This window comes from Asterias amurensis, chromosome 18, assembly GCF_032118995.1.
Source record: "Asterias amurensis chromosome 18, ASM3211899v1".
NCBI classification, from domain to species: Eukaryota; Metazoa; Echinodermata; class Asteroidea; order Forcipulatida; family Asteriidae; genus Asterias; species Asterias amurensis.
Window position 1 is genome coordinate 16,518,093 of NC_092665.1, and position 23,329 is coordinate 16,541,421.

At 37.8% G+C, this 23,329-nt stretch overlaps 1 protein-coding gene across 6 annotated transcripts in view; it reads left to right on the plus strand.

The window, feature by feature from the left end:
- Positions 1–605: 605 nt before the first annotated feature.
- LOC139951132 (cellular tumor antigen p53-like) overlaps positions 606–23,329 on the plus strand; it is a 45,876-nt gene continuing 23,152 nt past the window's right edge. For 2 of the 6 annotated variants that reach the window (XM_071949978.1, XM_071949983.1), the window contains exons 1-3: positions 606–720; positions 15,624–15,952; positions 17,202–17,349. In XM_071949978.1, the coding sequence (XP_071806079.1) occupies positions 15,813–15,952; positions 17,202–17,349 (288 nt within the window). In that variant the 5' untranslated portion in view covers positions 606–720; positions 15,624–15,812. Of the gene's footprint in view, positions 721–918; positions 1,048–4,601; positions 4,932–8,679; positions 8,697–15,623; positions 15,953–17,201; positions 17,350–18,787; positions 18,917–23,329 lie in introns of those variants that run through there. The other 4 variants (XM_071949979.1, XM_071949980.1, XM_071949981.1 and 1 more) reach the window with 4 other exon arrangements.

A 23,329-nucleotide genomic window follows, 5' to 3' on the forward strand; every position in this document is an offset into this window, starting at 1 on the left:
AGCAACTTCAGGACAGGTACATGTACGGCTTCTTTCTGATCTTCCCTTTTATGTTTCCGAGTCTTTGGGGGGGGGGGGGTCGGGTGAGGGATCGCGGTACAGCAATCTAGACAAACAATACAAGCCAATCGGCTGTAGCCTCTTTTATAAATAATTTATTTTTTTTAGCGCCAAAACCATGACGATTAATATCAATGAGTTCGGGAGCCGAAAAGAGGTTGTCATGTGGTGGGGGTTTTGTGTAGAGCAGCAAATTAAAACATTGTTATAATCGGTGGTTCGACCGGATAACGTACCCATTATGACATCATCTACGCAAACAAAATAGTAGTTTACCGAAACTGAATAAAAATTTACGATTACACAAAACTATAACATTTTATCATGATTTGTGTCAAACATCAACCCTCAAATTTATTTACTTCATTGTATTAAGCACAAGTTTGTTTAAAAACGTAGTCTTTTTAAAATATTTACACGCGGATGGATATTTGTATGCTAATGAGGTAATGTTTATTCATGATAACTGTATGCCTGCATAATAAACGCAAACCTCGTGTTTATGTGTGCTGCCCATGCATCCGATCCATGTGTATTTCGTGTACGTGTGTTCTCTTGTTTTGATGTGTTATGGCGGTATGAATCGAACCCTGGTTTCGGATGGAAAAGACACGCTGGACCATTAAATAACCACGTTTTCCCATTGTGCTGCTCAAGTTGGTAAGACAATTTTATAAATTCCTTAAACATAACATAACAATGAATATTTTAAGTTGTGTAGATTTTGCTGGTAATGGTGGAAACTTGACAATCTTTCTTGAAAACTACACCACGTCCAAGGGTGCATAGTGGGCCAACAGTCCCCCAACACGTTACCGAAACGTTTTGGTGTGGGGGTGGGCGCCCATTGCCCATTGAGACCTCTTGCATACCTGGGTCTCTAGGAATAGGATAGCGTGGCCAGTCATTTCCAGACTACGTTACGAATAACAAGTCGTCATTTTTTCCTGAAATTGTAGCCTTTGCATTGTCATTTTGAACAGTTTGGTAAGCAAAATACATTTCTTTGTTTTGCAGGGAGAGAGGGTGATGCAATTAAAGGTTTTATAAATTGGGATTCCCCAGTTTTTATTACACTGCTCGTGCGCGTAGTGGTTCGATGGCTGGCGTGGTGCGGGAACTCATGTAGTGAGTGTTATTGGATATACATAACTGGAATTCTGTGTTCTTTACAATGATCTTAAATACTCTAACTGCCATATATTGTTAAGGTATTCGTGTTGTGTTTTGTGATGTCGAGTTGGTATTCAGCGACCGTTGTTATTGTTTTCTGCACGCTGTCATCATGTCTGCGGTTTAGGTGCCGATTGTTGTGTACATTGCTGTGATGGTGCAATCATGGCCTTGGTTCAGAGTGAACTTTGTTGTCTTCCGGGGTCATCATTCTATGCTCTTTTGCAAACATTTTCATTGTTGTAGTAAATCTACTCTAGTGCCAGTGGGGTCAACTTGAGGTGCCTTTTCATTAATGAAAACACAAAGCTGAGCCACAATGCGCAGTTCATGATGAGGATGATATGGCATAGCCAATTTTGAAGCAACAAATGTCATTTTGAAGTTTAAAAAAAATGTTTATCTTTGAAAAACTTGAACAAGTGTGGAGGTACACCTCGATCATTGAATAAGGCTAATAGCGGAGGTAGCTACCTTCGGAGTAGATTAAGGTTTAAACTAACAACTGAGATTATAAACTGTTAACTTAGTGTAAATGTAAAGGGAAAAAAAACCATATAAATTGTTAATGGTGCACATCTCTATGAAAAGTGTCAATATTAGTGATAGATAATCAGATATTATTATTATTTTTTTTTCAATACTTTATAAAATTCGTAACAAGGTCATTTTATTTAAAAACAGTAAAGTCCAGTTTGGGACTTCCATTTAATCCATGATAGCTTTTTAGATTAAACAGTGGTAGCCCCCCCCCCCCCCAAGGCACAAAGAAGCGACTCGATACATGAACAAACAAGAAATCCTTAAAGTCTGATTACGCCATTTCTTAGGGAATACAGTCCCAAAACTTAAACTTGCCAAAGCGAAGGATTCAGAAGAACTGGTGCCTTTGTAGGCCCAAACAGCAAAGGCTTATAAATCACAGTATCACAGGTTCAGGAATAATTATCTGTTTTCAAGTCTAAACAACTTGATTTGGAGTGTCATAATCCTAGAAAAATCCTAGCCAAACTTGCCTAGTCTGTAGCTAAACAAAGTCCCAAATTACAAGATCATTACTGATAAGGCTAAAATGTAGGCTTGAAAAAAAGGGTTAAAAAGACGATGCATTTTTAGACTCAAAAGTTGTACAGTTTTACTTGAAGGTACATAGTAGTAGAGGGAAAAAAAATCTTTTGTTTTTTCATCTGTCATTGTTTTTTCCTAAAGCAAACCACTGTTGGATTGTGGCCAAGAAGTTTGCACGCAAGCCCCATATTGATCATCCCTGTGTAATAACCACAGATAGAGGCTCGTCCTGCCGGCTCTTTATTCCAGAAACAAAACTAAACCTTCTAACTCAGTACTGTCCTGCCTGGTTTATTTACATTGTCAGTTATTGACACTTTTTATTTTAAAGGCACAGGACACGTTTGGTTATTGTCAAAGACCAGTCATTTCATGTGGTGTATCCCAACAGAAGCATAAAATAACAACTGAAAATTAGGACTCAATTGGTCATCGAAGTTGCTAGAGAATAGCGAAAGAAAAAAGACCCTTGTTGCACAAGGTGTGTGCTTTCAGATGCCTTCAGTCTTCTGGCCTGAAGTCTTTTAATATTTGAGTGAGAAATTATATAGTACCTCGTTCTTAAAATCTTTGTTACTTAAAGACAATGGACACTATTGGTAATTGTCAAAGACCAGCCTTCCCACTTGGTGTATCTCAACATATGCATAAAATAACAAACAGGTGTGAAAATTTGAGCTCAATTGGTCGTCGGAGTTGCGAGATAACAATGAAAAAGACAAAAAACCTTGTCACACTAAGTTGTGTGCTTTCAGATGCTTGATTTTGAGACCTCAAATTCTAAACTTGAGGTCTCGAAAACTGTTACTTCAGAGGGAGCCGTTTCTCACAATGTTTTGTACTACCAACAGCTCCCCAGTCCCCATTACTCGTTACCAAGTAAGGTTTTATGCTCATAACTATTTTGAGTAATTACCAAGTGTCCACTGCCTTTAAGAGGAGTCGTTTCTCACAATATAAACATCTCTCAATTGCTTGTTACAAAGTAATTTTTATGCTAACAACTATTTTGAGTAAATATCAACAGTGTCAAGTGCCTTTAATGGTTTTGTCATAACTAGATAGTTTGTTGTTTTTAAAGGAACACGTTGCCTTGGATCGGTCGAGTTGGTCTTTGAAAAGCGTTTGAAATCGTTTGTTATGAAATGCATATGGGTAGAAAGATGTTGTAAAAGTAGAATACAATGATCCACACAAACATGCCGCGAAATTGCGTGGTTTTCCTTTAACCTCGTCGACTAACACGCCGGCCATTTATGGGGGTCAAAATTTTGACTCCCATAAATGGCCGACGGTGTTAGTTCGCACAGTAGAAGGAAAACCAAGCAATTTTGAGGCAAACTTGTGTGGATCATTGTATTCTACTTTTAAAACATCTTTCCAACCATATGCATTGTATAAAAAACGGTTACAAACGCTTTTGTTTTGACCAACTCGTCCGATCCAAGGCAACGTGTTCCTTTAATGTTATTGAGCCTTTACAAACAAAAGGAAGTAAGTAGTGATACATTAATAATAGGTAGTTGAAGAGACAGCTGGTGGCAAGCTGCCAAGTTACCTTTGTCAACCCTACAGATGTTCTTGTACCGGTGATCATGTATTGCGTCATCAAAAAACACTTTCAGTTTTGAATTGTTTTGAAATCTCATATTATACATTGTTCATTCACCATTGCATGCTTTTGTTTTATTTTAACACTTGTATCTTTCCGTTATGACTTCTGTAACTTTTTGTTATTTAAAACACAGATGTCATGCCACCCTCCACTTGGCTTTGGGGTTTGTTCCAGTTTCGGAATAAAATACAAAAAATATTGTAACAATAAAATACATGACAATTAATATTCAATGTAACATTAAAGATTTAATTTGAGGTCAAACTGGGTTGAGATGTGTCAAACATGAAAAAATACTATAATTGTGTTGTCATCATTTTAATTAATGCCCCCTGTGTAAGATTTTCCACAAAGATGGACACACCACCTCACTTCAATACAGGGGTCATACTCATCATACTATTTGACCTTTATAAAGCAGTTAGTTTGGTTTTGTATGTGGTCCCCTTTTCTTAACTATGGCTTGTGATTGGTGATAGCACTCTACCACCTAAACTACACTAGCCCTGTGTTGGCATACTCCCTACAGTAGTTAATCAATATCTGTGTTTAGTAGGGGGTAGGGCGGTGAAGTAACAAATCCATTGATCAGGCGCTCATTGTACAAGTAATTCCCACATTATCCAGAGGACAACTGTGTATCGTTGTGGAAGATTCTATCTATCCATGGTCTATTCGACCCTTTAGTTGTAATTAATGAACTAATCTATCACCAAGTGTTTAGCATGAGCTGCAATGGGCCGGTTCGATCCTCACAACATGTATACATACTGTGCATACAATACGTTACTTAGCATAAAATTGACAGCATTCTTGGCATTGTGTATTAACTAGGCAGTGGACAGGTAGCCAGCTTTTTAGTAGCAGTTGGTGAAAACGAACAGCATGTGGGCTCACGGAGCTATGTGTAGTAATGTAGAAATGTTGGTGGACTTGAATGTATTGTGGATGCTTGTGTAATATTTGCAGTCGTTTGTTGCATGTTGACTTGGCTGGGATTAGCATTGATGCAAAGGTAAGCATGTCATTGTATGATTAAGTTTGTGATGTATGCCAAAGGCGTGTACACATGCAAATACGAGCTGGCCTGACGGTCTTGAAAGGGCAAGGGCACCAAGGTGTTTTCTCATTTGTAAAGGGCTCGTCTACGTTAGGCAATTGCAAATTTCTATTGGATCTTTTCAAGGGAAGACAAATATAATATTGGCAGTACACTGTGTGGCTGAGTGTGGAGCTCATCATGTACACATCAAATACAGGGCCAGTTTGTAGACAATTAGGGTCGACCCTTTTATAGAACGATTAATTTACAAATCCTGGTAGGCCTATGGTTTTAAAGTCGTCCAGCATTATTTAGTTGCACATTGTATCCGTGATGCTCAATATTTACATGGTGTACCTATAATTTATCACTTTCTAGTCACGATAATCGCGCTGATACATTGATACAGAGTGTCCTGGTCCCAATTTCATCTCTACTTATCTGCCAATTTTGTGCTTACTGCGCGCTTTCCATTTCATTGGGCTGCTAGCCGTAAGCACATAAAAATGCATGCTAACCTTCGGAAAATGAATGACGTCACAATGCAAATCCTTGTTGATCCATAGCAAGTTTTTCTGCTATATATTATAAGCCAGAAAATTTGCTTACAATTAGGCAGCGCTTTGAAATTTAGCCCCGTTTGCCTCCAATATATGAGTTTGTTGTTTTGTGAGGTGTTGGCTTTTGATTTCTTGTTGAAACTTTTGGAGATTGGAAACATCAAGAGTAGTTACAGCAAACTGAAACCATTCATAGTGTCAGTCTCCACCTCATCTTTTTTTACAAATTTCACCGGATTGCAAATCAGAAATATCTCTGAATCTATGACGTTCCCATTGTACATTGTATGCATGTGCAGTAGTAGACCATGTGTAATGTTAGGCATTGTTGCACCCCTTACCCCATGGATAATTGCCAGTATTCATTATACACAGAACCATGTATTGTTAAGATCAAGCTGAAATGTATAGCGATACCAAATTAAAAGAAGTGGGGAAAATCCTTAGAAGCCAGAATCTATGAGCAGAATTAATCTAAGACACACTCACAACCCGATTACTTGTCATTCATCAATCAACTTGGTACAAATTGAGGGGGAAAAAAATGCATTAAAAAATGCAGAAACGTTGCCTCGATGGAGACCTTGGATGTTGATATAGGCCTATGTCGTTCATCGACGTCATAAACTTCGTCATGAGATTGGACGTCTCCCCCAACAAAAATTCAGATGAGGTTTTTTTCTCTCTGTATGAGTCCACAGAGAATAAATAACCAAACATGGTTTACTAGGAACGTAAGTCTCTTTTACCCTGTGATTAAACACGAGGTAAGTACGTGCGTCATTACACGCACACACACGTTGTCGAGTGCACACTGTGCTGGGAACGATTCCTGGTATCTCCAGGTCTTATTGACCTTTGACCTTTTAGGGACTAATTAGATATTCATGACGCTACATCGCTATGACGCTTTGTGTAGTTGTTAAATAAATGGAACAAACGAGGACCGTGAGATGTAACGCAAAGGAAACTAATTTGGTTGTCTACTAATCGTAATTTGAGACGAGATAAAGCCTAATGTCTGAATGAGAACAATAAACATCTGTTTTAGTAGTTGGCTTCCCAATGTAGGCTTTTGACATTTTGAAATGACAGGTTTTGTTTTGTTACCATGGTTGCATGTGCTGGTACATCCTACATGTGATCATTTTTTCATCTAATAGCTTCTGGTTGTTGAACTAAGTATTTATGACTAAATGTTTCCCACCAATTTGTGAAATCAATTTTATAAACCAAATTTCAATAGGGAAAAGGAGTTGTCCGACTGAGTTTGCAGGCCGTGAGTTTTCCTCCACCCTGGATGGGGAGGAGTACTACATATTACAGTACAATTGTGGATTATAGGAAAACAAGATCAGGAAAACAGTTGGCCTTTGGAAACGGGGAAATGATAATAATAATATTTTTAAAAATTAGGGAAACAGAGTTGTCCATCTCTGATTTTGCAGGCTGTGTGTGCCCCCCCCCCCCCCACCTTGGATGGGGAACAGTAGGTTTGTAAATTATAGGAAAACAAGATCAGGAAAATAGCTCAGTCAATCGAAATTGGTTGTATGGAAATGGGGGAAATTAAGGAGTTATCCATCTCTGATTTTGCAGCCCTCGTTTCCTTCCACCCTGGATGGGGAAGATCGAGGTGCGTTCATGGGTGGCCTTGAGCTTGTAGCATTGCGATTCAGACGTGACATCATACTTGATGCAATTAATTACACAATGGAGGGTTACCCTTGACATTTTCAGCGTCAAAGGCAAAATTGACAGTGCAAGACAAATATTATGCTGGTTAGGGTGCTGGAAGATGTCTCCAGGGATCATAATACATTATTTCTGCAGAGTTTTTGGTCTCTTCTCTTTTTGGTTGCTTGTTGAGGCGGGGGAGGGGGTGTGGGGGAGAGTTCTATGGGTATGGGGCGAAGGAGGGCTTGCAATTTCTTTCAGACCTTGAACTCAGGAAGTGGCATGGTGCATAATTTTCCTCCAGCTTAGACTCCAAGAGTCTGTTTGGAAGCCTTTCCAAAGTGTACGATTACAATTTTTACAGCAAGCCAGAGCCTAAGATGGAGCCTACTGACCTAAGCCAGAGCTCAATATATAGAGCAAGGGTTCCAAAAAGTGGCAAAATGTGTCTGCATGAAGTCCAGATTCTGTGTGTTTCATGATGAAACAGGTTTTATGGTCTTGTTTTTTGACAAGAGTACACAAATGTAAATGACCTGTAACCTCTAATGTGGTTACTTCTTGAAGAAGATGCTACCAGTGTACAATTGTTGCACGCTGTGACGGGGTCCATGGTGTTTTGTAACCCGAGGGGGGGAAATGGCTCCCGAGGCAAAGCAAACCCAATGGACCCCAATCAAACTTCACAGTTTGTTACCGAGGTATAACAATATCGTTTGGGTTTTATCATTCATACTTTGAAGCCAGTCTTTTTAGTGCAAAGGGGGAAAAAGTTGCCCTCGGTGGATTTGAACTTGATGCATTATGGAGCTTGTTATTCCATGTTGTGTTACCGCTATTTAGTTTTGTGGTCTGAGAAACCTCAAGAATTTCATTGGTCGATAAAATATTTGATATAAACCGGAAGCTTTTTCTACTCCAAACACACACCGGATCCCAAATTTATTTTATGAGAAATGGAGGAAAATTCAAAATTTATGCAGGTATATTTTTCCTGTGTGCAATTTTAATGACTTTTGAGATCGCCATTTACCTGCCAATACAGGTATGATGCAAATTCCTTCTAAAATCATATTTCCAATTTTGTTCTGCTCATGGAAAAATGTTTATTAAATAAGGTGAAAATTCTATCAAAGCATCCACCATGTTTGTCAGCCATTGAACTCAATAAGATGCTTTTTTTCCAAGGGCCAAAAATATCCATCCTGCTTTATGTACAATCTGTGAAATCTGTGGTCGTTTCTCTAAGCTTGTATACAGCGCAGACGCCCAAAGTAAACTATCCGAGCCCAATTTGAAAGCCCAATAATAGTGACATATTTACTGTACGTATACTACGTTAGTGGCATTGTGTTGTACATGGCTTCTTGTCTGGTGTGTGCATAGAGAGTCCATGTGCGTCACACCGTGCTAGAGGCGTACTGATACGTACATTACCTTTAGACTACAAAAGGTGAAATCTGCAATTTCAATGCTGCTACCTCCTCACCTCCAATAGTTGGTAAGTCTTGATTTTTTAGCTACTTTCTTTGACCCAGCTTGGTGAGCTCATCTTGGCAATATCGTGAAGATGAAAACGTTGAATAATGAAAATCAGTCACGTTCACAGCTTCCTAAGAACGTATGTTACGCCCATGGAGACTTTTTATCACTTGCATACCATTTTTAAACTTACAACATCTGAATGCAAGAGTAGAGATTGTTACTTTCACTAGGCTAAACATACAAAATAGTGTACTGTAAAAATTTCATTTAGCAATAGCGATGTGATTCTATAAGCACCATTGTAGAATGGCTAATTAATAAAGACCCATATAACAAGGTCATACAATGTATTCGGCGTGATGGATCTGCTGTGTCTGTACATACTGGCATACAGTCTGCCTCGGTAACCCTCGGAGCCTTTCTGAAGTATTGTAGACATTTGTTTTTAAATAAATCTTTCTATAGGTTTTAGGGGATTTAATTTGCCCAGTTGTGCATCAAAGCAAGACCGTTTTTTTTTTTTTGGTTTTTTTTTGGGGGGGGGGGATCTCCAGCTCAGTTGGTAGAGCATCTGCCCGTAGTGTCAGGAGTCTTAGGTTCAAATCCCAATGAGGGTTGTTTGATTTTTCTCTCATCCCATGTTTGGTTTGTTCACTTAAGGGGATTAGGCACCTTTCCAAATATATTGTGTTTTAGGGGAAGTAATTTGTGAGTGACTGCAGGCTGGAAGTACATAGAGGCCACGGAGTTCTTGGCTTCTGTTGCCCCTGTTCTTGGCCTTGGTGCCCCTTCAAAAGTTCCCCATAAACTTATTTAAAGATTTTTCCAATGGAAGTGCCCTTGGCACTATGAAAATGACATTGCCCTCTCGAAGATGAAGTACAACGCCTGGAATGTTGTAATATTGTCAGAAAAGAAGCTTTGCAGCCTTGGTGCCCTTCCAATGTTCCCAAGACTGATACTTAACAGAGGTAACAAAGAGATTGCCTCAAAGCCCCTTGGTCACTGCCTTGGTGCACATCCAATGTTCCCAACCCTGATACTTCACGGAGGTAACAAAGAGATTGCCTCCAAGCCCCTTGGAATTGCCCCAGTAGAAATAGGGAGCCCTTGCCCATCAAAACGAAGCATACAGGCCTGTGTTCCAGTAGAAAATTATTTTAGAAAAACCTGTCAAATTGCGTTAATAAAGAGTGTGTCTGCTAATTATCTATGCAAGTGGACAGGTGTTTCATGTAGTTTGTTAATCTAGCCCCGCATGTAAAATTCCCCTCAGTCACGTTTGAGTGCAGTGAAATTTTCACCTGTCCGAGTACTATGGCATTTTGCCAGGGTCTTTAGTTTTACCAAGGTACCTCCAGTTCGCCCAATACGCCTGGAAATGTTCCCCTGAACTGTTTAGTGGCCTAATGAAGATGCCCTTTAGCTGTATGGTGAGTTAATTGCCTTTATTGCTGCATGAATACTGCTCATTGTTCTCTTGTGGCACAATTGTACTTGCCTCCGTCTAATTCAATGTCACCTAACTCACTTTGCTTATAATATATCTAGGGACTTACAATCTTACATGGGGTGCATATCTGACCACTACTAGGTGTGATGCTCAAGAATGAAGGTGATTGCCTCCATGCCCCCTGGTCATTGCCTTGGTGCCCTTGAAATGCTCTGGTGACAGTAGAAATTTACAATTTCCTCACAGTGTGCCCTTTATCAAAAAAAATATGCCTTGGTGTCCTTGTTCTTTCAAAAACCAAGCATATAGGCCTGCAATATCATACAGTTTGCATCCCTCTGCAAATATTTATTAAATTCATATCTTAGAAGAAGTAAAACAAAATGCTAAACCATACCAGTTACCAGCCAAAATGGCTGCCAACGTTTATGTCAGTATGTTTGTATGCGCACAGCTCTCAGCCAAAGATTAGTTAATCTTTGACCGCAGTGAGGGCGCTGTTTGACATCATGCAATGGTTGTATTAATTTTAAGAATTACAACTTTAAATGTCTGACTATTCAGTACCATTCATTGTGGTTTTAAATGATACATTAACAATGCAAGCCTGCAATATGATATCATGTGGTGAATGCATCAACACAGAGTACACAGTCAACCCTCCTACTGTCTGACCATTCAATATCACTTTTCTTGTTAATAAACTACTACTAGCCAGCCTGCTGCAATGATATTGTTTGAATGCACAGTACATGGTTGTAACATGGTTGTTCCACCATACACAACCCATGCAATAAGGTTTCTATTTAAATCATTGGTCAAATTAGTGGGAATATTTACGTGGAATTGACCACATGTACATGAGGGTACAGAAATAATGAGCATACATGAGGGTACATCAAATGAGCATAAAACATCCAAAGTGAATTTTGTAAAGAAATAATTAGAAGGGATTAAAAATAGTTGATGTAAAATGGGAAGTGTGTGGTAGCCATACACATTGTACATACGTACAGTGTACATGTACAATGAATGTAAACTGTATATTGGGCCTTGTATACATTTGTAGGTAATGATGTACACGTCGCAGGCTCGCAGTCTATTTGCAGCGTCCATTTTCCTTCCGCATTGTTATGATTCCACTCTGCCCAGACATAACGTGACTCATGTCTAGGTCAGTTAGCGGTCACTTGTCTTTTAATTTCTGTTTTTATTCCCTCCCCGCATACCAGTCCTAATGAATCCACACTCGCTGACCCAGATCTCTGCGCCGCTCGCTGCTGGCGTGCCTCGATCAACGATGTGGCGCTCACGGCGCTAACGGCGGAAAATCGTCATGAATTTTCCTTTCTTTTTGTCCGATGGAGCCGGTTGGCCGGGCGGTCTCCGTCGATGATTTGACGGAGAGATGAGTGCGACGAGGTGTAATAATGAAATGCTTCTAAGGCTGATTGAGCAGTTGAGAATTATAAAAAATAGTTAAACGTTAACTTTGTTTTCTCTTTTTTTTTTTTTTCGTGTGTGTGTGCCGTCTTGTCTTGGCGTATGGCGTATTCCGTCTTGATTTACAGATTAGTATCGGGGTGTAAGCCACATGAAAATGAACTCTTCAATTACAAGTGCTGTGTGGACAGTGTACATTGTGTGAATAGTCAAGAAGTCCAAAGTTTAATAATAGTATGGTAGGGGGGTTGTCTCAGTCTGCCCCCCCCCCCCATGTCCATTTGTTAAAATAGAAGAACACCAGCTCACGCCCCCCCCCCCCATCTCCCGAAACAATAACAAGTAGAAAAATAGATTAATAACTTTTAAAAAATAAATAAATTAGTAAGAAAATAATTGCGTGAGTAGAAATAAATGTGAATTGAATTTAATTGAAATAAATAATATGTAGCCTGATCTTTCTTTTGCATGCTGTGATCAAAGTAAATACAAATGAAAATTGTACAAATAATAATGATAAACAAAACATTAAAATGATTAAATGAAAAATAATAACAGAAAGGAAAAGTTAAATAAATGCACTAAGTAATAATTTTATTTAACAATGAATTAAACCAAAACAACTGGCATGCATCATTTCAGGTAATTTCCTTTTGTTTTTTACATAAAAAAAGAAACAAACTATTTTGTACAAGGCAGTTTATGTAATAGAAATAATGAATAAATACCTGTAAATCAAATTAAGAAAGGAAAAGCGTTTTAACAACCTAAAATATGTCATAACAATATAATTAGAGCGAACAGTTCTGCAAAATTTACCAAGACCACACTGGTTAATTTTCTAGTGGCCTACTATCATGACGTGCGTGTGGTTAACCACAACTGCCAGCATACTGTCTGGTTGTCTGGTTATAGAATAAACATTGGCCATGAACTTGAAGATAAAATAATTGTCTTCGCTGCTGGTGTTTGCCACCTTGGTTCTGAGCATGAGCATTCAGTTTAAAACAGTTAAAAAGGTTCTGCCATGGTAGCCATGGTGTCGATAAATTGTAGAAACAACTCTGACAGTCCTACATATCAGTTCTGATATATTGTTCCCCCCCCCCACCCCATACTCATTTTAAAGGTTAGATTACCGACCGGTGAAAGTTTTGCCAAAACAATTTTTTTTTATTTGTGATGATTTTCATTTGTGCACTGCATATTTACTGCAAAACAATGTAGCTGTTGGGTTTTAAAAAGTACTAAGTTGGGTAACCAGTGACATTTTAAAATCGGCTCGTTATTGTCAAAATAGTTTTCTAAATTTGTGATGATGTTCTTTTGTACAGACATGATATCAATAGGGACAGTTGAGCATCTTCTACCAGACATTTAAAGTTAAGCCTTTAGGTTAATATCAAGTGACAAACAGGGGACCGTCCAATAGCAACCAAAATACCTGATATTTTCCGCTGTAGGGTTGATACTGGGATGCTTTACTGACAAGAGTCCAGTGGTTTTGAGTTACGGAAGTCAACTGAACAAGCTTGGCGGTCTTGTCTTCTTTTGATATTCATGGTTTTTTATTTTACATGTACAGGTATAAACCGTATGTGCCCTGTCAAAGTTAGAAAGTTGAACTTGTTTGGGATATATTTTGTCAGTAGTTGTTCGACCCCTCATGAAGAAAGATTTGCAATTTGCAAATAATATGAAAGGGAAAAATTACTACAAGACCCTTTCTTATCTAACAATATTTTAGGTCGGGTTGAACATTTTGGTCTTTGTCTATTGCTACAGACTTGTACTTATTTCTTTAAGGTTTTCATGACTTGCTGTACATAAGAAATCTATTTATAATTTTTAGTAAGACATTGATATTTAAATACAGATTCTTCAATCATCAACTTCACACCTGCAGTCACTCTAGGTACATTTGTACATTCGAAGATTGTCAATTTGTATCATACATTTGTATACCGTGTACCTACATGTGCATAGAATTTCTTTCTGAGTAGACATGTCCCAGTATCTGGTGCAGCTACCTGGTACCCTGTTCATTCTACCATGCCAGGCTATGCATCTAGACAGTCAACCAGTGCACGTTATCAATGCGCATAATTTACCCTGTGAAAGGTCAAGATGGCGTGTAAGAATCGGAAAACGCTCTTGATAGAAGAGCAAAGTTCGGCCGGCTTTTGTCGGAGCGGGACTATCAGCAGACAAACCAACAAAGGAGTTCTGTTGATATAATCGTTCACACAAAGTTTCTTTTTGAAAGAGGAAAAATAGATTAGACTAACTTTGAACATTTAATGGGTGAATGAGTAAGGGCTGGAGGGTGGAGGGTGGTGTTAGTGCATGTCCTTGCACATGTTGTAGGGTTTGAAAGGGGGGTACATGTAGTCTGGGACTGACAGAAAACTTGTATTGACATTTTATATTTAGGCCTATCGCTGAATATTTTCTACTTAAAAACTTGTTTAAACCGCTGACTTCTGGATATTAACACTACTGGTTCAAATTTCATCCTTTGGTATAAAAAAAACTAGAAAACAAATTCAGAAACAAAATGGAGAAATTTACAATAGAAAAAGTGATGGAAAATGGATGAATTAGTGCTTTTTTATAAAAAAGTTTAAGGTCTCAATTACACATGAGTCACACATCTTTGCAAAAAGTTAGCGTGGTTGGACAGTTCATATTTGATTAGAAGATATTAATAAGATGTACATTAAGTAACTTTCGTAATGTGGAGAAAACAATATCAAAACCATCTCTTTGGAATAACGTAGAGTTGTATTTTGTAACTCAAGAGTGGAAAGTCATATGGTTGGAAATAAAGTTAATCAGTCACACTAGATGTTATACTAGACTTTAATTGAAGGATGTATGTGTGTTGGCTGACAAAGGCTGCATGGGCTTACAATAGCCACTTACAAACCTGCTGTCCACTAAGCCACTTGAAGAATGCTCTGAAGTTTGAATGGGAGGGGGTAACTTTATATCTTGTTGTTTGGCTGTGATGGGAAACATTTACAAATCAAGGAAGATGATGTGAATGGTTTGAATCCTAGCTTAGTGTGGATGAGATTTGTTTATTTAGTTAGCGAGTGAGCTGATTGGTTGTGGAATGTAGGGGATTAAGTTTTTAATCTGGGCAATTATGGGCCTCGCACTTTTGACATGAGTTGACGAGATCTTGACTAAAATCACATCAATTTAAAGAAAATAGCAACTTCCAGGCTCCAGCCGTGTGAAAGTTTCCTTGTTGTTTTTAACAATGATCAAGACCTAAAAAAAAAATATAAAAAAAAACATGTTAAAATTACCTTGGTGTAAACTGTCCCATTACCAAGGACCCTTGCTATCATGCACAGAACTTGTCGTTAGTACAAGAAAGTGTTCAATGAATTTACAGTCATGACCTTTGCCCCCCTGAAACAAAACATGGGTGTTGCTAGTGTTATAAGTCATCTGAAATCTTGTTAAATAATTTGAATCAACTGAAGTGACATACAATTCAAGCATCCATTACCGAGGAACTTTGTGAAAGGGCCTTAAGTAGTTGACCATAAACAGTTACTTGATAACGACTGAGAATCAAATTGAAAACTAATTGGAGATGCTGGTTTAATTAAGACATCTTCGTCATATAAATTGCTTTATCCAACAGGGAAGCTGTTCGTTGTGTCAGTGACTGGCCAGCCAGACTAATTACAGTAAAGCTTGTTGTTTCATTAGTCAGTCAGCCTCTTCACCTCTTTCTTAAACTGAATTAGCCAGCCAGACTGCTTAGTCAGAAAAACTTTGATTGGTCTTGAATTCTTTTAGATTTTAACTTGGAAGAATGTGCCAGGCATTGAATTAACCTACGCCATCGCACCCCACAGCAATTGCTACATAGTGCCCTGTGCTTTTGCTGATGGTGCCCTTTGCAAAGTTCCAATACACAATTTACATTTTCCTCACCAGAAAGAATTGATGTGCCCCTTCAAGAACGAAATTCAAAACCTGCTGTACAATGTAAAATTTCCTGTTTGTTTTTCTTCTTTATTGCAGGCACTTGATCTTGACCATTTTTGAACGAGTTCCACAGATGTGGTGCTTGTATACTCAATGCATCTCTAGCTTGTGTCTCTCAGACTCGTGAGTTTCACTGACTCACTAAATACTCAGAACTCCCACATTACATGCACAAGCTGACTTGGTTTTGGAGAGTTATCCCTGTTACGATAACGAAACTCAAAGATGTCTTCCGGGGATCATAAGCCACCACTTTTAGATCCGACGATGTCGCAGGCCTCGGATGGAGGGCTAAGCTCATCGCAACCATTGTCAGATGAAACTTTTAATCTACTTTGGCAGCAGATAGCAACAGGATCAGTTGAGTAAGTACATAACTCTGTAACTAACTCCGTAACTAACTTCGTAACTAATTCCGTACTGCAGGCCCGCGGGCAGCAGTTTTAGCTTTGGGCCAGTGTAAACTCAAGACCGGACTGGAAAAGTCAAGCAGTCTTGAGTTTTCAATTGATATTACATGTATATCACACAGGAAGAGTGATCTGTAACTAACTCAGAAACGTGTCTGACATTAACATCTGACGGATTCAAATTTTGGGGGAAAGAAACTTATCTATTTTCATAACCACAAAACTGTATACTCAAGCATGATATTCTTTCTACTTAAAGGCACTGCACGTTTGGTAATTGTCAAAGACCAGTGTTTTCACTTGGTGTATCCCATCATTTAAGCATAAAATAACAAGCCTGTGAAAATTTGGGCTCAATTGGTCATCGAAGTTGCGAGAAAATGATGAAAGAAAAAACACCCTTGTTGGACGAATTTGTGTGCTTTCAGATAAGTAAAATACTTCAAGCTAGAAGTCTTATAATATTTCAGTGATAAATTACCTCTTTCTCAAAAACTACGTTACTTTAGAGCCGAGCCGTTTCCCACAATGTTTTATACATGTGGGTACTTTCAACAGCTCTCCAATGCCTGTTACCAAATCAGTTTTTAAGTTAATATTTGTTTTGAGTAATAACCAAACGTCTACCTTCCCTTTAAGTCTGATTTCTGATTGTTGTTGCCCTTTAGAACAAATTTTTTGTGATTGAAAAGCCCTCTTAAGCCTACACCATATGTACCTATTGCAGGTCAGCCCTTGTACATTTCCTACTTTTTTCCAAGGACATCATGCCTGATTTTTTTAAAAGCTGCTGTAATAACTTTTTAGTGCCATTGTAAGAGTGATTGCAAAATGTAAACCTTTCTTTTAACAGACGGACGTATTAATTTCCTATTATGTTCTGTTAATTTTCCTTTTTGTTATACAATCCGTATTTATGGCTGCATAGCAAACAAATTGTTAAAAATAGTTTAATTATAAACATCATTGTTTTGTGCTATTTTTGCTGTATGTATTTTATCAATCAATATTGTTATAAAGTAAAACCAATTAATTTATATTATAAAGGGTCCAGGCTCTGTACAAGCTTAGGCTTTTTCCCGGTGCCCTCCTCTTATCACCCTTTGTTCCTTTTTCTTGTATGTTTTATGATTATTTATCGTGATATTTGGAAATTGAAAAAATGAAAAATAAAATAAAAATTGAAATGTCTTTCTTTTTGAAGCGGGGGCCTTACCACTGAACCTATCAGCTGGAACTTTCAAGATTTTCAAGGAGGTGACATCATTGAAGATAGTCAGATGAATGTGGAACTCCAACACTTTGAGTTTGCGCCAACTTTTGAGGGGTTGGGCCCGCAGTTATCACAGCAGGTAACAACAAAACTTCCTTTAAAGCCATTGGACATTTTCGGAACAGAATTTTACAGAAGGTAATGGTGAAAGACTTCTCTTGAAATATTATTCCGTGAATACTTTACTTTTTGAGAAAACATTAAAACAATTATCAATTCTTGATAGCGAGAATTACGGATTTATTTGAACCACATGTCATGACACGGCAAAACGTGCTGAAACAAGCGTGGGTTTTCCCGCTATTTTCTCCCGACTCCGATGACCGATTGAGCCTAAATTTTCACAGGTTTGTTATTTTATATACAAGTTGTCATACACAAAGTGTGGGCCTTAGGACAATACTGTTTACCAAAAGCGTGTGCAATGGCTATAAAAAACAGTTTTAAATAAATTTGATTTCTTTCTTATTTTCTGTTTATTTTGAGGGTTTTGTTGTCTGCAAATGCTGAAAAGTTTATTTGGTAATTGAAAATTTGCGAGGAAAATTTATATTGTTCACAATCTCATCTAAAAGTGATTGCTATGGAAATGCATTTTATTGACGTTTTTTTTTATTGATGAGCAACCAAAGGCCAGCATTTTCTTGTAAACAGAATTTACTTCCCTGATGGTAAATTACATGCTCGCTATTTAATATCTCTGTTGTTGTACGGAAGATTTGCCATGAAATATAGACTGTTGATTGAAACTCTAGAGGGCTCACTTTAATCTTCTGTTGTAGACAGCATTTTCTTAGCAAGCAGCGCACTCCTTTCATTCTTAAGTAATCCTCCCTGTATCAAAATGGTATCACCCACAGAAATAAAAACAAGTTCATTTAGTTTGTTGACAGATTGCAACTTGTCAATAACAAAACTAGTTGTATTCAAATAAGAAACTAATATCCCTGGTCGCATCATTAATCGTTCCAAAATGGGGGTGAATTTATTAGCCAGGATGTAGACAAAGAACAAACATTATCAAATTATGGATATTTCATGTAAATACATGTCCAATACTTTTGGTCAACACTGTTATAAATTTATTTATGATATTCAGTTTGGTACAAATTTAATAACTGTCGCCTAGAAATTTGTTTTGTAAGGCTTTTCCTCATAATTGTTGCCCCTCACTGAGCGTACTTTTGTCCACCCCCTTTGGGTGGAGATAATGGTCTCTCCCATAACAGCTCCGAACATGTCTGAGCTTGTCTGTGGAACTGAATAATAAGCAACAATACTTCAGGCCTAAATAAATCCATGATATAAGGTCACTGGCATGTCAACCACAACATAATGAATATTCAGACCACCTGAAATCCCACCCCTGTGATTGGCTTGCCACCTTCACCATGAGACAAATAAGGTAACTGTTTTACTGAATATGGATTGCAAGGTCCCCAGTGCTCATGTTTATTCATGAGATGTGGGGCCCTGAAAGTAGTCCGGGCCATTCGGTCTGCTGGTCTAATGATAAACTGAAATCAAAAGTAGATATTTCATTTGGGAGTGTACTAAACGAGGGAATGTCAACGGATTGCTACGACGCTAATCCTAGCATGCAGTGGCTATGTAATATTGGACTCACTATGGTCAGAGAAACACAGGTAAAAAAATCATCATTTTTATTCTCAAAATATTATAAAATGCTAGACCATAATTGTATATGAATAAAAATTGTTCATATTACCTTATTTGTAGAGTTTGTTTGACTTTGATGTTATTGCACAACATCTTGGATACTTTGAATGAAAAAAAGTTTTGGGGTTCGATTGTGAAGTTTCTTTTTTATGTTGTAAATGAGTTGACATTGTGCAATAACGCCACCTGGCGCTTAAAGTATATTAAGATCATATGTTACTTACTCCATCCAAGTAACTATCACTAATTATTCATTCCAGCTATTTAAGAATAATATGTAAGTACATATATGATCGCAGCAGGATTTTTAAGTATTAAATTAACATTTTATAAGTTGAATTTTAATACAGTAACCTTCAGGGTAACCTTAAAGAAAAGTGAAGAAAAGGGAAGAAAAGGGAAGGTATTTCTTGAACATTGAATCATGAATGTACTCGTGAAATATTGAATGGATGATTTACTATTAACAATACATTAATGTTTTGGTGGATTTTTTTTTCTGAGCTTGTCTTACATTGTTTTTTTTACAAGGTTGGGTTTGCCACCAAGTACATTTGAAAAGGAAAAAGATTGTTGTGGAAAATGCAAACATTGTCTTCAGGGATGTTTTGTTTGAAGCTCTGAGAGATGAGCAATTGAGATAATGGAAGTGAGTGCTAACAAAATAAAACATGAATAAGGAAATATAGTATGCTACATTTTAGGCATATTAAACGTGAGACAACCTGTGTTTCATACATATAAGTACTTTTCCAAGTTAAAAATTAAATTTCCATCCATGATTTAAAAAACTAATAATAAAAAATTCCCCCCAGACATCACGTATTTTTTGTCATAAAATTTGGTCTTAGAGTCAATACATACAGAGTAGTCAAGTTCAGAGTCGAAGATTGATTGGAAAAATGTTTCTCAGAGCAACATAGAAGAAAATACATATAAAATTCAAAGAGTGGTTTTAAATAAAAGCAAAAATAAATAGTTCAAGCTGAAATGACATTGGCAGTCGAACATAACCCTTTTTATTTACAATTAAAAATAAATAAACTATTTAAAACCAAGCAAATATTGAGCAACCTGCTTTTTGACCATAGCCAAGTCTTTCTGCCAGGGTTGAAATGTCATGCCATTATTTATCTTAAATTGCATTTTGTTCCAAATTATTTTTGTATAGTAGGCCCATTAGACTGTTTTACCATAAAGGTACTCGCGCCAAAAATCATGGTTTCATCCTTCCCGATAACGTGCTTAAGGTCATAACAGAAGCCTCATTATCAATGGTTATTAATATTTCATGCCTTAACGAGATAGATTGGGTCTCTTCGTGTCTCTTCTGTGTGATGATGCGTTTAACCAGCTGGCTTTCATTGGAAGGTTCTATGAATTCAGATGTAGGTCAGTTAGAGGGCAACTAGATGCATCTCCTCCGCCTGTGATCATAGCATTGCCTCTTGAATAAAAAGCTTGTACAGTGTCCGTTAGCGGTAACCACAACAAACCTATCAAAATCCAACTGCATGTTTTGACTGAGTACTTCACTAGTAAACTGATTATAATGATGTATAATGGCAGGCCTGACTTTATGGAAGCAACGAAGGCCATTGCCTTGGTGCCCTTGAAATGCTACAGTAGAATTTTACAATTTCTGCATAGGGTGCCTTTAGACATAATTGTTAATGCCAGTTCTGATTTCATTTAATTAAAAGGAACCTAACTATTTTATTTGCTTGGGCAGTGTCTGAATTAATGGCTGGGGCTGTTGCTAAGGCTGTTGCTAAGGGAAGCCTATGCTTCAATCAATGCATGTTGACATAGTGATTAAGCCGGAGCTGTAGACTCTAAAGTAATAACAGAATGGCCTTTTAATTGAATAAGGGACATTTCTATTTACTTTATAAAATAATAAAATAAAAAAATTGTCATCTTTAGGCCTACAAACTGATCATGATTCGTCAGGATTTTTCCTGTTTGCTGAAATTTTTCATAATCTGCCCTTTTTGCTCAAAACTTCTTAAAGCCATTGGACCCTTTCGGTAAACAGTGTTGTCCAAGGCCCACACTTTGTGTACCACAACTTCTATATCAAATAACAACCCTGTGAAAATTTAGGCTCAATCTGTCATCGGAGTCGGGAGAAAACAATGGAAAAACCCACCCTTGTTTCCGCGCGTTTCGCCGTGTCATGACATGTGTTTAAAATAAATCCGTAATTCTCGTTAACGAGAATTTATATTGTTTTGCTGTTTTCTCAAAAAGTAAAGCATTTCATGGAATAATATTTCAAGAGAAGTCTTTCACCATTGCCTTCTGTAAACCCTGTAAGTTATTTGTAAATCTGTGAACTTTTTTTTTTTTTTTTTTTCTGAACTGTAAGGGTCCAATGGCTTTAAACATTTTTTGAACAGACATTACCCAGCTATGTGTCAAAATGATGTAAAGAGTCTGAATTGTCTGAGAATTAAAGCCCTGGAAGTTCAAAATCTTACCTCTGGACAATCAGACACCAAAATGACGCACCCATTTTAAGGTTTTGTTAAGGTGTCACACTTGTATGTATACGCTGTGCATAGTGTACATGAACTGGTCTTTGAGAAAATGATGTGAAAAGGAGAAAGCGCACCTGTTTTCCTGATGTCTGCTCTTCTTCTTCAAGATCTGTTACAAGGCTTTCCTTATTATTTTCTTTTCTTGACTCACCTTGAACCAGTTTCACAAGATCCAAGCTGCAAATGTTCACAGCTGATGAGCAATCTCTACAGGCAATAAACACTTTATGGAAGATTGGTTTGCAACGAGGAGTTTGGAAGTAATTTACTCGCTGGCTGGACCACTTGGAGAGAGTTTGAACTAGTCATCTGCTCATCAGCTGATTTAACTGACATATGTGTAACGGATTTAACATATAATCGGTGTTGAAGAACAGTCTCAATCAAATGTCAAGCATACATGGTAGGCTTATTACCTGTCGTTATGTGGTCTGACCGTAAAAAATGCTAGGGTTGAAACCTGAGGCGGTCAGTACATGAAGATCAACTTTTTAATTTAATAACTTCTTCTATTGAGGGGTGTGGTTGGGATGTAATATGAGTGGTTGGCTTAGGAATGAGGTAATATGCAGTGGATTTATTTGGTATGAAAGCAGTTTGAAAAAAAAAATATCTTCATGGTTTTTGTTTTCCCTGCAAGTTTGAATCGACTCCTTCAACTACTATTCATCTCTGGTTTAGTTGGATTGGGAGTGGGAGGAGTGGGGAGAAAGAAAACTCGATTTCGGGGGGGGGGGGGGGAGAGCAGACTTTTTAAACTATTTTGGATGCAGATTTGTTCTTCTTTTACTTCACTCCAACTTGCTTTGGTGAATTTAAGGCATTTTCAGAAATCTACATCTTACAACCATAATAGTTTGTAGCCCCAGTAAAGAACGAGGAACAGCAAAAGTGGAATCCTCTGATTAAAATATCAGGATACAAATGTCTTGAGAACATATTGATGTGAACCTGAACATAAACCTCAACGATGTGAAATGTAATTACTGTGGTTTGATCATGGATTAAAGGCAAGGTCAGGGGAGGGGGAGGGGCGGGGTTCACGTCTTATTGACTGATAAATTAAGGAGATGGAATAACAGCGGCGCCATTGCTAATTCAGCTTATACGGTATGCTGTGTACAAGGTGATTGAAATGATTTCTTGATCAGTTAGCGTTGTGGATTGTAAATCTTTAATCTGCAGTTGGAAACTGCACTGCCACGACTTGTACCGATCTACATCCTCTTTTAAAACATAAAATAAGAATCTGCCATGATGGAGTTAGTGAACTTCAAGACCTGTTTTTCTTTGTTTGTCTTTCAGTCTGTTTCCCACCTTGACACCATCTTTGTCTATTCTGTGTCCAGGCATGGAGTTAATTCTATATTATCTCCATGGCTCTGCCACTTGATTGCTTTGTCCATGTTTACATTGTATCCCCAATCCTCCAGCATGGGCTTGCGTTTGAGCAAACTTTTCCTGAGGTCAACAGATACAATTCTTCCATTTTGAATTATTTTGTTGGTCTCCCTTGGTCTTTTGTTGTCTCGCCTCTTATTAAAGTTTCTTGTTCCTAGTGAATGACTCAAGTCTTCCAACGTTTGATCAACCCTCGTTATCACAAGATTGCAGGGACTGGCCCAAATTAACTCTATAACAGACTTGTTATGAAGGCACATTATTCAGTTTAATCTACACTTCCACACTGACCCTGTGCATTATCAGTGGTTGTGTTTGCACACAGTATCAAGCAGTTCTCTAAGCAATAACAGTAATTTTGTTAAAACAAACGGATTCAAAGCAGATTTGTGATTCGGGATTGTGAGAGCGTACTGTTTAAAAGCAGAATCTGTT